The sequence below is a fragment of the Loxodonta africana genome, chromosome 3, assembly GCF_030014295.1.
Source record: "Loxodonta africana isolate mLoxAfr1 chromosome 3, mLoxAfr1.hap2, whole genome shotgun sequence".
Taxonomy (NCBI): domain Eukaryota; kingdom Metazoa; phylum Chordata; class Mammalia; order Proboscidea; family Elephantidae; genus Loxodonta; species Loxodonta africana.
In genome coordinates this window covers 138,260,109-138,274,702 of record NC_087344.1, presented here as the reverse complement: position 1 = coordinate 138,274,702, position 14,594 = coordinate 138,260,109, and the positions used below count along the sequence as shown (strand labels likewise).

Here is a 14,594-nt window from a genome sequence, read left to right as displayed (position 1 = left end):
TTTTAACTAATTTAGTTTTGAAATGTTTTGTTGTTTCATGCACATATTGTCTGACATTTGACTTACTCCATGTTGTGCAAACTTGCCCTGGTTTAATGAAGAGGTTCTGGTTCCCGAAAGAAAGATGGGAAGGAATTCAAGTGAATCTTCTCAATCAACTAAGGATTTTCTCAGGTTGTAAAGACCATACTTTGCACTGGTGAGGTAAGCCTAACGCAATTTTGAATTTAGTAAGAAATGAAATTAAATCCAAGAATTTATTGCAACAACTCGCAACCTTAAATTGTTTCTATTTTCTCATTCCCAGGAGCCTTTCCTTAGAATTAACCTGTCAGAAAACAGGAAGGGAATAACCCTGATTTATTAATAAAAGCGAAGTGAGACTTAAGCTTGAGGGATCTTTTGAGACAGGTCCTAAAAGGAAAGAGCGTGCTGTGTTTAAGTTGACAAAACCACATAGGGAAGTCATTAACTAAAAATCTAGTGTTGACAGGTATTTCATTCGGCCTTCTAGCCAACTGGCCCCTAAGGATCACAAAATCTTACTGTAGCCTCCGCATAAGCTGATCATTTAAATGATGCATGGGAATTGACCTGGTAACTGACCCCAATCAGGAGACCCAAGAGAGCACAAGGATGCCCCAGCAAATCAAAGTCACTTACAAAGGATTCACAAAAGAGAAGGCCATGACCAAAGATTATGGAATAAATAGTGAAAACATACTTTCATATTTTTCATTAGAAATCTGTATTCAAATAACAGACCATTTTCTACTGCAGCACTATTCTATAAGTCCACAAAATTTGAAAATTTTTTGGTGTTAAAAAATTTTATTCAGTTTCAGAGTTTTTGAAAATTCCTTAGCTTTTAACTCAGAGAATACAACAAACTGCTGATTATTTATTATGTCACAGTATAAAGATTAAATAGAGTTATAGGGAAGAGAATCAGTTAAGCAATACAGCCTTTTCATAATGAGGCCCCCTTGCCACACTGCAGTGTAAAGTCAAAGTTGTATTTTTAGATCCTCTCTTTTATATAACTTTCAGTCAAAGTATTTTAAAACCTTCCAGGGTTGCAATTAATTTGACATATGGTTTTATAAAACTCCATTCTTATCGCCAAGTCAATAAATAAAAATACTGCTTCTTCCAAAAAACACTTACATATTAGCTGTGTGTCACACTAAAAATGCTGGGTATCAACAAAGCATGAGGGATTAAAATTACTTTAACATCATTGTGCTTAAGGGGGCGGGAGGGGGGAGGGGGGGAAGAAGCATGAATATAGCTTCATACCTCAGTAGCAAACTGCTGTAATCCACCAATATTAATTGGTCCCTCTTCAGTAGCATATAAATTGCATCCACCTACGCAAAGGTCAGAGGTTGGACATACCATTCCACAAGTCAGACCAAGTGGGTTGTCAGAAAAAATCATCTTAGCAGCTCCATAATAATTCTGCATAAATAAAATAAAATAAAATTTTGTTATATAGCACTATACCTTAAACATTCAAATTATGACCAACACATTAAACCTTTTAATAAGTAATTGGATTAGAGATCAAGATATATAGAAAATACATATGTTACCATACTGTTTACCATCAGGACCTATTAACAAACACTTAGCAGAGCACCTAACACTTATATAGGAATTACTCAATATATGGTGTACTCATAAATGAACAATTAATTAATTTTAGAAAAAGGATTTTAACATACAAATCTTCTAGAGGATGCAGACCAAGCTCATCATACAGGCACTTCTGGACCAGGCTTCCACAAGTCTCTCACCAGTCACTACCTTCCCCAAGTTCATACTATTACAGAACATCTTAGAAAACTCTCTAATGAGTTGTTTTGTGCCTTTGTTTATGCTGTTTCATGTCTCTGCCTGAAAGTGTCTCTACCTGACTTCACCCCTCTTCCCAGAACCTTCTGGGTGAGAGTGAAGAGCAAAAGATTAACACATGTACAAACTAGCCCAAACAACCCCCTCCCCACTAAATACCCAACAGACACACAGTTTTTTGCCTGGGTAATTCCTTTTCATCACTGAAGACTTTCATATCTCAAATAATATTTTTGGCATACAAAAATTAAGTCAAAATAGATCAAAGTTCTAAATGTAAAACTGAAACTATAAAACTCTTAGGAGATAACACAGGAGTAAATCTTCATGAGCTTGGATTAGGCAATAGTTTATCAGGTATGCCACTAAAATCATAAACGACAAAAGAAAAAATAGAAAAAATTAGACTCAGGAAAGCTAAAAGCTTTTGGTCTAATCTCTAAAACCTATTGAAAACTTCAAAACCTCAACAACAAAAAGACAAATAATCCAAATAAAAAATGGGCAATGGACATGAACAGACACGTCACCAAAGAAGACATTCAGGCAGCTAACAGACACACGAGGAAACGCGGGTGGTCATTATCCATTACAGAAATGCAAATCACAACTACAATGAGATAACATCTCACTCTACATTACTGGACTAAAAAGACAAAATAAAATAAAATAAAAAATGTTGGAGAGGTTGCATAGACATTGGAACTCTTATGCACTGTGGTGGGAATGTAAAATGGTACAGCCATTATGAAAAACCTTATGGTACATCTCCTTTAAAAGCTAGAAATAGTAATACCATATGATCCAGCAACACCACTGCTAGAAATATATCCCAAAGAAATAAGAGTTGTCACACAAATAAACATATCCACACCCACGTTCATTGCAGCATTGTTCACAATAGCAAAAAGATGGAAACAACCTACATGCCCATCAGCAGACGAATGGATAAACAAACTATGGTACATACACACAATGGAAGACTACACAATGATAAAGAACAATGATAAAGCAGTGAAACATCTCACAACGTGGATGAATTTGGAAGGCATTGTGCTCAGTGAAATATGTCAATCAAAAAAGGACAAATATTATATGAGAACACTATTGTAAAAACTCAAGAAAAGGTTTTCACGCAGAAAAAAAACAATCTTTGATGGTTATGAGGGAGGGGAGGGTTGGGGAGAAGAAATGACTAGATATTAGACAAGTGCCTTTTCAGTGAAGGAAAAAGACAACATAAAATGAAGGGGAAGTTAGAGCAAAGTGGCCAAGGCAAAGTCATAGAAGCTCCTTAGATACAACCAAACACCCTGAAGGACCCAGCTGTTGGGGCTGAGGGTCTGGGACCATAGTCTCAGGGGACATCTAGATCAATTGGCATAATATAGTTCAAAAAATGTTCTACATCCTATTTTGTAGAGTAGCATCTGAGGTCTTAAAAGCTTGTGACCTGCCATCTAAGATACATCTATTGGTCTCATACCATCTGGAGGAAAGGAGAATGAAGAAAACCAAAGACACCAGGAAAATATTAGCCCAAAGGACTAAAGGACCACATGAACCACAGCCTTCATAAGCCTGAGCCCAGAAGAACTAGACGGTGCCCAGCTACCACCATCAACCACTCTGACAGGGATTACAGCAGAGTCCTGCACAAAGTAGGAGAAAAATGTAGACCAAAATTTAAATTCACAAAAAAATACCAAACTTACTGGTCCGACAGAGACTGGAGGAACCCCCGAGACTACAGCCCCTAACTCAGAACTGAAACCACTACCAAAGCCCACTTTTCAGACAAATATTAGTCAGGGCTATAAAATAAACAGGAACACATGTGACAAATGTGCTTCTTAGTTCAGTCAATTATATGAGACCAAACTGGCAACTCCTGCCCAAAAGCAAGATAAGAAGGCAGGAAGGGACAGGAAAGCTGAACAAATGAATGCAGAGAATCCAGGGTGGAAAGGATGAGTGTTGTCTCATTGGGGGGTGTCAGGGATTGAATTATGCCCCCCAAAATTTGCATATCAATTTGGCTGGATCATGATTTCCAATATTATGTGGTTGTACTCCATTTTGTGATTATAATTTTATGTTAAAGAGGATTAGGGTAGGATCAGAACACCCTTACCTAGGTCACATTCCTGAGCCGATGTAAAGGGAGTTTCTCTGGGGTACGGCCTGCACCACATTTTCTCTCCCAAGAAATAGAAAGAAAGGAAAGTAAGCAAAGACAGGGGCCTCATACCACCAAGAGAGCAGTACCTGGAGCAGAACACATCCTTTGGACCCGGGGTCCCTGTGCAGAAAAGCGCTTAGTCCAGGGGAAGACTGATGAGAGGGCCGAGAGGGAGAGAAAGCCTTCCCCTGGAGCCGACACACCGAATTTGGGACTTTTAGCCTACTTTACTATGAAGAAATAAATTTCTCTTTGTTAAAGCCATCCACTTGTGGTATTTCTGTTATAGCAGCACTAGACAACTAAGATAGAGAGATTGCAATCAATGTCACAAAACAATTTGTGTATAAATTTTTGAATGAGAAACTAATTTGTGCTGTAAACATTTATCTAAAAAATAAAATAAAAGCTTTGTGCTTCAAAGGACACCATCAAGAAAATAAAAAGACAGCCCACAGAATGGGAGAAAACATTTGCAAATCATATATTTGATAAAGGACCAGAATACAGAAAGAACTATTACATCTCAATAATGAAAAGACAACCCAGATCAAAAACGGGCAAAAAAACAAAATAGACTTTTTCCAAAGAAGATACACAAATGGCCAAGAAGCACAGCAAAAGATGGTCAATGTCATTCGGCATCAGAGAAAAACACACTAAAACCACAATGAGATACCACTTCATACCCACTAGGATAACTACTAAAAAAACAAAGACAATAAAAACTGATGATAAGGATGTGGAGCAACTAGAAACCTCATACACTGCTGATGGGAATGGAAAATGATGCAGGCACTTTGGAAAACATTTTGACAGTTCCTTAAAAGGTTAAAAATAGTCCCATATGGCCCAGCAATTCCACTTCTAGTTGTACACCCAAGAGATACAAAAACATATCCATGCAAAATTTGTATAGTAATGTTTATAGCAGGATTTTTCATAATACCAACATACAACTATTCATAGTAGCCCAAATGCCCATCAGCTAAGGAATGACTAAATAAAATGTGGTATATTCACATAATGGGATATTATTCAGCAATAAAATTGAATGAAGCACTGATACTTGCTACAATATGAACCATGAAAACATCATATTAGTCAAAGAAGCCACTCACAAAGACCACATAGTATATGAATCCATTTATATAAAATGCCCAGAATAGGCAAAACTATAGAGACTCGAAGTAGATTAGTGGTTACATAGGGCTGAGTGTCTGGTAGGATATAAGGATTTCTTTTTGGACTGATACAAATGTTCTCAAATTGATTGTGGCGATGGTTGCAATTCTGCAAATATACTCAACACAAAAATTGTATATATCTCATAGGTGAATTATATGGAATATGAATTATAACTCAATAAATCTATTATATATTTTTAAAACTAATTTGAGGCACTAGGAATTATATAGGCAATATAATAAAGCAATATTTTTATAAGATTTCTGGATTAAATGTAAAACTGGATAACGTCTAAGAGAAAAATAAAATAGTTTTAGGAGTATCTTTTCTATCAAACAGATGTAATATGCATCTCTACTGGACACAAATCTTCCAGTTAACATGCAACTTTACCGAGTCTGAGCTTTTAATTAGTATTAAACAGTAAAATCAACCAATGTTTCATTCTCTCCAAAATTAGATAACACTTAGGTGTCCCTTTAAACAATACTTTAGTATGACAACGAAAGGTCATAGTGATCCCCTTGGCCTTATTTTCCAGTTTTGTATAATTTTACTTAATAGTGGCCATGATAAAAGACTACTAACTTAAAATTAATTGCTCCATTTCTAGGCAAACAGCCTTGGTTCCTCTAAGCACACTGATCATTTCACTCAGCAGCTGCAACTCAGCAGTTAACCACTACTGGAAAAAACCTCAGGCACTGGTCAGTATTCTTGCCTCCCGTTACTTGACATCTCAGGAACATTCAACAAGACTGATTAACAAGTATTTACTGACTGACTCACAGACTGAAAAATCTATTGCATAATTAGAAATATCTTCTAATATAAAAATATTCTGGAAAACTCTCAACTGTCAGCCACGTTTAAAGAATATTTGAAAAAAAAAGTACAGGAAAAAATATAATCTAATTTAAATACCTAAAAATCTTTCTATAAGAGTATGGATTGTTTTGTTTTTGTTGTATGCCATTGAGTCGACTCCTACTCATAGCCAGCCCCTGTGATAGAGCAGAACTACCCCACACGGTTTCCTAGGCTATAATCTTTACAGAAGTATATCGTATATCGCTAGGTCTTTCTCTCATGGAGCCACTGGTGAGTTAGAATCTCTGATCTTTCAGTTAGCACCTGAGTACTTTAACCATTGTGCCATCAGGGCTCCTCATGAGTTGTTTAAGGAGCTCTAAATTGAGTTTCAAGATTACATATAAAATGATGACAGAAGAGGAGAAAGGGATACATTTTCCAATACACACAACAAATAAAAGAGTTAAATTACACTTATGGCTCATGATTTGCCATAGCTATCAAACTATCAGGGCTTGATCTATCACTAAAATTGTAGGAGGATCAGGAATACAAAAAATTAATTAACAAGGATTTATTTAATGTTTCTTAAATTGAAAGCACAGAGTCCCTGGGTGGTGCAAAAAGCCAAGCACTAGACTACTAGCCAAAAGGTTGGCAGTTCAAATCTACCATGTAATACATATACCCATTGCTGTCAAGTCAATGCCAACTCACAGGGACCCTATAGGACTGGGCAGAACTGCCCCGTAGGGTTCCCAAGGAGCAGCTGGTAGATTCCAACTGCCGGCCTTTTGGTTAGTAGCCAAGCTCTTAACCACTGCACCACCAGGGCTCTGAACCCACCCAGAGGTACCTCAAAACTGAGGCATGGTGATCTGCTTCCAAAAGGTCACAGTCTTCAAAACCGTATGGAGCAGTTCTGCTCTTCACACACTGAGTCACCATGAGTCGGAATCGACTCGATGGCAACTAACAACAACAAATTTAAAAGCATTACATGCATTAAAAAATGTTTTTTACTCCCTGACATCAAAATAGAGTCAGAGTAAGAAATATTTGAGGCTAAGGTATTTAGCATCCACTTTAAATGGGTAGCAGTCAAAATAATTCTGGATATGACAGGACTAAGAGACTGGAGAGAATGGCATAGGATCCATTCTGTACTGATGGGACTAAATAAGCAGTTCATTCACTTAGAAAAAGGTGATTAGAAAAAGTGTGCTTGGACCAAAGTATGAAAAATCTTGATTGCCCAGCTAAGAGTTTAGTATTTAATACTATAAGTAATAAAAAAGGAGCACATTAATGCTTTTTAATAGAAGGCTGCCAGTGTTTACGGAATAACTAGGAAGATCACTGTATAGACAACGAGGAAATTCTCAGAAAGTAATGTGGAAAAATAAGGAGTATAAAGGAGAAGACACTATGATGCCTAGAAAAAAAAAGGAAAGCATGAGCAAGTATCACAGTACATAGAAACAGGGTTTTGAAAAAAGGGCTGAGCCAACATTGAGCAATGATTCAGAACTCACCTTTGCAATCCACCTCCAACAAATGTTAGATGACTCCACCGTTTAGGGATCTGGGTACTCAGTCAAAGACATTCAGAAACCTATCAGAAAAGGAACACCTCCTCACCTCTTCCCAGAGAGGATGCCAAGATCAATATCAATTTTTTCTCTTTTATAGTGAGTGGGAAGATTTTTTGAGTCCTCCTTCTAAACAAGAGGCTTGCCTCCTATTCTGTGAGCTCTTCAACCTTTCTCAAAGGCTAGAGAATTTAAATTTAGAAGGGTACTTTATAGACACCCCAGTAGTCTCCTTCTAGAAAATACACACCACTTCAACTGGTTTTCTTCTTGTTATTCAATCAGTCACAAGCATTTTAGTTCTTTATCATGTGAAGAAAAATGTACAGGGCTATGTGAGAGGGGTACAAAATGGGATTGATGTTAGGAGGAATCTCACGGATACAGAGATTCTTTACATAAAGCATAAGTACTTTAAAAATCTGAATGACAAAAATGCTGTGTGAGATGTTTGTTATTTTCATATCAACAGAAAAGTGTAATCATTGACTGTTCTCCAACCCATGAACTTACTGATATTGTGCAGGTGTTAAACTCCTTGTTACTCATTGAGGTTTTTAAAGAGTGTTCTTATGCACAGTGCGTGCCATTTAGGTGAGTTAATATTTTTAAAATCACTTTAACTTTTATTTTTTGCTTTTCATTTTAAGTTTACAGTTTCAGACTGCATTAGTGTCATTCCGCCTGCAACGTAATGATTTTAAGTCATTATCAAGAAACATGAAAAACTGACAAGCCAGCCATCCTGTCATATGGTATAACTGATTTAACAAACAGTCCTATCATATTCAGGCCTGCATATCACTGTAAGATTATCAATACAGCTGGTGGATTTATTTTAAAGTGTTCTTCCTTCTTCCAATGACAGTTTTCACAGATGGAAGCGCCCTTCCAAGATAAACTCCAATCTGTTGCATTTTAAAATGGGCTAAACTTCAATAACTTTGCGTGTATGAGAAGGGTAAATTAACATTACATGTATTTCAGGATGGATCTATGTAATGGTGAGGGTACTGACGTACATTAGTTGAGTAGAAAATGTCTTTAGTAGCACATACAGAAATCATAGGCATAAAGGGCATTTCTTCTGTGAGATCGCCACCATCCCTCAGTAAACATCTACAGGCCTTCCGACATTTAACAAAGGAGACTGGGGATAGACTATGAACCGAACACATAAAAACTCCTACCCTCATGGTGCTCACATTCTTGCAGGGACAAGTAGGGACAGAATAGGTTTGGCTTATTTTATTTCTGAAAAATCCTCTCTCCATAAGTGAGATATACTCAATTTTAAATCAGTTTTATACAATATGATTAGATTTTTAGAATTATGAATTTAACTAGCCTCACTAAAACCTAAACGTATATGAAAATAAATCTTATGTGACTCTGAGAGGCTAAACTAGAAAATGCATACACACATACGCACGCACAAGGGCACACCCCACCGCACACCCCCACCTCCCACCCCCCACCCCCCACCCACACACAGGGCTTTGGAGTCAAAAAGTCCCTGGCTTTGAATCCTGATTCTACCATACACAAGCAATATGACAAGGGAAAAAAATGTCATTTCTCCTAGCCTCTGTTTTATCATCTGAGAAATGGAGATCATAATTCCTTCACCATTAGTTATATTTACATTATGTACCTTTTTTAAATGTAGCACAGATAAGATGCCTAGTGTACTGTGTAGCATAGAACAGATTTAATTTAATAAAGGTAAGTCTCCATCCAGGAGGCTTATTCTGCCTAAAAAGCTTTTGTAAAAAATGTTAATTCTAAGAGTTTACGATTTTAAGCTTTTTAAACAATACTCACTTTAGGCAGTAGAATAAAAAAGGCAATAATAAAAAACTTACAATTTTCCACATGAGTCACTGAAGGTAATTTAGTGTATGTGTATACATGTATTCAATTTATTGCCCATTAAATATTTATTGCGCATCTACTACGTGAAAGGTTGTTTAGTAAACACCAGATATGAAGAATCAGTATTGCTGCCCCTTGACAGTTCTGTTTAAATGGAATAGAGCTCCCATCTGCATCAAAACTCAACCTTTTCATATGCAAAAGCAAATCAACCAACCTGTTGCCTTCCAGTAGGTTCCTACTCATAGCGACCCTATAGGACAGAGTAGAACTGCTCCATGGGGTTTCCAAGGAGCAGTTGGTGGATTCAAACAGTCGACATTTTGGTTAGCAACCTGAGCTCTTAACCACTGCACTACCAGGGTTCCCCTTTTCATATATCACTGTCCAAAGCATATTCACTCCGCATAGATTTATCACTATTTCTGTCATTTTTGAACTAGAACACAAAGCAAGGATATTCTTTCATTGTACCATACCCTTTTGATCATTGTATTTGTTAACATATACACATATATGATAGTTCTATATTTTTTTTTCTGATTTGTGTCTTTCATTAAGTTTTATTTCCTTGAGATTGAAGACCAAGTCTTATCCACATGCCTTGCCTATAAGCAGGTTGTTGTTACGTGCCCTCAAGTCGGTTCAAATTGTACCAATCCTATGTACAACAGAACAAAACATGCCCAGTCCTGCGCCATCCTCACAATCGGTGCTATGTCTGAGCCCGTCATTGCAGCCACTGTGTCAATCCATCTCATTGTAGTACAGTATAATACTAAATAATTATTAATTACCAGTTATATTTTAACATCAAAAACAAACATTTCTAGAAGAGACATAAATAAATAAATAAACAAACAAACAAACAAATAAATAAATAAACAAACAAACTGCATCATAGTTTTTAAATGACCAAGTAAAATAAATAATGTGAATATCTGATGTTAGAGTTAAAAACCCCACATCAGGACCAAGGCGTCTGGGAACATCTAGCTCAAGTGGCATAACATAGTTTGTAAAGAAAATGTTCTACATTCTACTTTGGTGAGTAGCGTCTGGGGTCTTAAAAGCCTGTGAGTGGCCATGTAAGATACTCTACTGGTCTCACCCCTTCGGGAACAAGGGAGGATGAAGAAAGCTAAGGATACAAGCATGAAGATTAGTCCAAAGGACAAAGGGACCACAACTACCACGGCCTCCACCAGACTGAGTTCAGTATGACTAGCTGGTGCCCAGTTACCACCACTGACTGCTCTGATAGGTTCACAATAGAGGGTCCTGGACAGAGCTGGAGAAAAATGCAGAACAAAATTCTAACTCACAAAAAAAGAACAGACTTACCTGTCTGACAGAGACTAGAGAAATTCCAAGTGTATGGCCCCCAGATACCCTTTTAGCTCAGTAATGAAGTCTCTCTCCTGAGGTTCACCCTGCATCCAAGATTAGACAGGCCCATAAAACAAAAGGAGACTAAAGGGGCACACCAGCCCAGGGGTAAGGGGTAGAAGGCAGGAGGGGACAGGAAGGCTGGTAAAAGGGAACCCAAGGTCAAGAATGGAGAGTGTTGATATGTCATGGGGTTGTTAACTAATGTCATAAAACAATATGCATAGTAAGTGTTTAATGAGAAGCTAGTTTGTTCTGTAAACCTTCATCTAAAGTTGAATTAAAAAAAAAAAAAAAAAAAAAACCCATGTCATCCAGAGAAAATAATCAAAAGAACAATAGATATTTGTAAGAAATTTGCAGAGACACAATCTTTTTATTCTTAGTGGGTTATTAATCAACATGAAAGAAGAAAGAACAGAATGCAGAATTATTTTATTTAGTGTATGCTAAAGGTTGTATAAAATAATTTACCCTAATTCATGATATACTTTACTTCCTGTAAGCAAGGAGATAGGATTCTGTCTACATCTAAATATCAGTGTAAATATAGGAACAAAGATGCTAGAGCTAATGAATGCTAGAGCTAAAAAAAAAAGGGGGGGGGGCAATGGTAGAATTCTGAAAGTACCATTTATAAACATCTCACATGTTGAAGGCATATAAAGTTTTCATTTGAGAAACTACTGAAAAGTCAAGATTAATGTTATCAGAGCCTCCATTCATATATTCCATAAAAATGCTGAGAGCCTTTTTTCTAATTATTATATTGTGATGAATTTGATTTTTCACTGAGATTATTTTTCCTTACTACTCAACTAAGTTTTATACACTTTTAAAGGTAAGGAGAATTAGTGCTTAAATATGATTCTATTAACTTTTTTTTGTCTAACACACACACACCATACACTGTTAAAAGGGTATCGGGTATCTAGAAATTTAAAGTAGAAGTTTAGTATCTGGACGTAGTATTGCCCTTTAGGTATCACCCCTGTTCTAAAGGACGTTATACTAAGCTGCATCACACATGCTACAGGCTACCCATCAAATAACTGGCATTTAATTATACCACCTCCGATGTAATTTAAACTAGGCTGGATGCTAGTATTTGGCCATAGAGAAAAACTGTGGAGTTTCTTGTTGTTCTTTTTTTTATTATTATTTGTTGAAAAAAATATAAAGATTCAAGTCAATCAAGTTTGTAGCCAATTCATAAAATAATTCAATGTCCTCAATAACAAATACATGTAATAAGAAATTTATGAAATGAAGGTAAGAAACAGCTTAAATAATCTCACCCCAAATCATCTTACCCCAAACAAGATTTGAAACAACAACAAACTCAGGGACTGTTTTTTGAACTTATTATATATACTGGGTTATTATACATAAGATGATTACTTAATAAAGACAGAATTACTTCCTAACATTTTTTATGCTGTTACAGCTAGAACGTAATTCCACGCCTCTATTTTCTTCCATGAAAAAAAAAAAAAAAACAGACTATTTTGTGAGGGTTTGCTCTTCATTGACAAGAATATGAGTGATTCCTTAATTGACAGCGTGTCGTGGTGTGTACTATAGTGTGTCACCATATTATGGTATGTGAAACCAGCTGTCAGCTACCCCTTTAAAGTGGGTACAAAAAGCTTTCTCAAAAGAGTCTCCATGCCAAGTACATTAATTTAAACCCATCACTACTTTCAAAATTATAATTAGTATTGATTGTAATAATTCATTTAAAATTCTTCAATTTTGCCAAGTGGTTTGCAAAAACTAAAACCAAATTTTATTAAGATGAAGACTATTATAATTTTTACCCACTGTTTAAGATGTTTATAATACTTTAAAAAAAATTCTGTCATGATAGCAAAAGTGTTACTTATTGAGCACTTCACACTTTAGTAATGACTTATAATATCCACACTTTGTTCATATAGATAGCATAGTGTGATGCAGAAAAAAATCACTCTCGACAAGAATTCTAGAAAATTCAGTTACTCTCTCAAGTGGCTATGTGATGTGGGAAAAACCACTTAACCTCATTGGGTTTCAAATTTATTTTCTACAAAATGAGATAGCTAGTTCAGATTAAAATTCCTTTGATCTAGATTGTGTTATATTAAATGTTTACTTATTAGAAAAATATTCTATCAAGTATTCCTTATATTTACTCACGCAGATTTTTTTGAGATTACTGAAGAAAAAATTGTGATTCCAGTTTAATTTACATATGTACATATATAGATTATATATTATTAGTCAGTTTTAAAAATAATTTAGTTTTGTAAATGACAAAGACATGTTTAAATGTATTTATGCATTTACATAATCACAAACAGTGTGGTGGTATTTGTTTCATATAAATGTGCCTTAGGATACCCAATGAAAATCTCTTCTCATTTAGTTATACTAACATTAAACATTTAAACATAGCAGCAATTATGAGGATGATGCAGGACCAGGTAGTATTTCACTCTGTTGTACATATAGAGTTGCTATGAGTCGGAATCAACTCAACAGAATGTTAACAACAACATTACTTTTAAATTTTATATTGCCTATGCATTGCAATAAATTGACTAACAATTGTTTGAGTTACAGAAGACTTTTCAGAACTAAATACTCATTTATTGGAGCAAATGCAAAGAGAAATAATTATCATTATACACTGTATTGGCTGTGATTAAAAGTAAAATTGTAAACTTTTAAAGGCCCAAATACATATATTATAAAACAGAAATAAGACAGACATTACATAAGATTGTAGTTCTTATTTAAAAAAAAAAAAATAATAATAAGCTCATTGCAATCTAGTCTATTCTGACTCATAGCGACCCTATAGGAGAAGAGTAGAGCTGGCCCATAGGGCTTCCAAGTATCTTACAGTGACTTTAAATTTCTGACATGGAAAGTCCTTTTTAGTCTTATTTTTCAAAGTGTTTCTCAATCTAGACTACCAATTAGTTCTTAAATATTTATTGCACTTTCCACTTATTGAGAACTAGTTATTTGCTATGACTCTCCTTAAGAAAATCTAAAATAATATTACAGATTTTTTTTTTTTTTAAGTCATCTTGAATGCATCTGTCATGGACTGAATTGTGTCCCCCAAAAATATGTGTATCAATTTGGCTAGGCTATGATTCCCAGTATTGTGTGATTGTCCACCATTTTGTCATCTGATATGATTTTCCTGTGTGTTATAAATTCTAAATCTATGATGTTAATGAGGTGAGACAGGGGGCAGTTGTGTTAATGAGGCAGGACTCAATCTCCAAGATTGGATTCTGTCTTGAGGCAATCAAGAGCAAGGGAGAATGAAGAAAACCAATGACACAAGGGAAAGATTAGTTCAAAGGACTCATGGACCACAACTACCACAGCCTCCACCAGACTGAGTCCAGCACAATTAGTTGGTGCCAGGCTACCACCACTTGCTTCTCTGATAGGGATCACAACAGGGGGTTCCGGACAGGGCTGGAGAAAAATGTAGAACAAAATTCTAACACACACAAAGAAGACCAGACTTACTGGTCTGATAGAGACTAGAGAAATCCCCAGACAACCTTTTAGCTCAGTAATGAAGTCACACCTGAGTTTCACCCTTCAGCCAAAGATTAGACAGGCCCATAAAACAAAACGAGACCAGATGAGCACACCAGCCCAGAGACAAGGACTAGAAGGCAGGAGGGGAC

At 36.0% G+C, this 14,594-nt stretch overlaps 1 protein-coding gene across 1 annotated transcript in view; it reads right to left on the bottom strand.

Moving 5' to 3' along the window:
* DPYD (dihydropyrimidine dehydrogenase) overlaps positions 1-14,594 on the bottom strand; it is a 972,677-nt gene that overhangs the window by 726,663 nt on the left and 231,420 nt on the right. Inside the window, exon 5 of the mRNA XM_010598084.3 lies at positions 1,300-1,461. Coding sequence (XP_010596386.1) covers positions 1,300-1,461 — 162 coding nt within the window. The remainder of the gene's footprint in view (positions 1-1,299; positions 1,462-14,594) is intronic.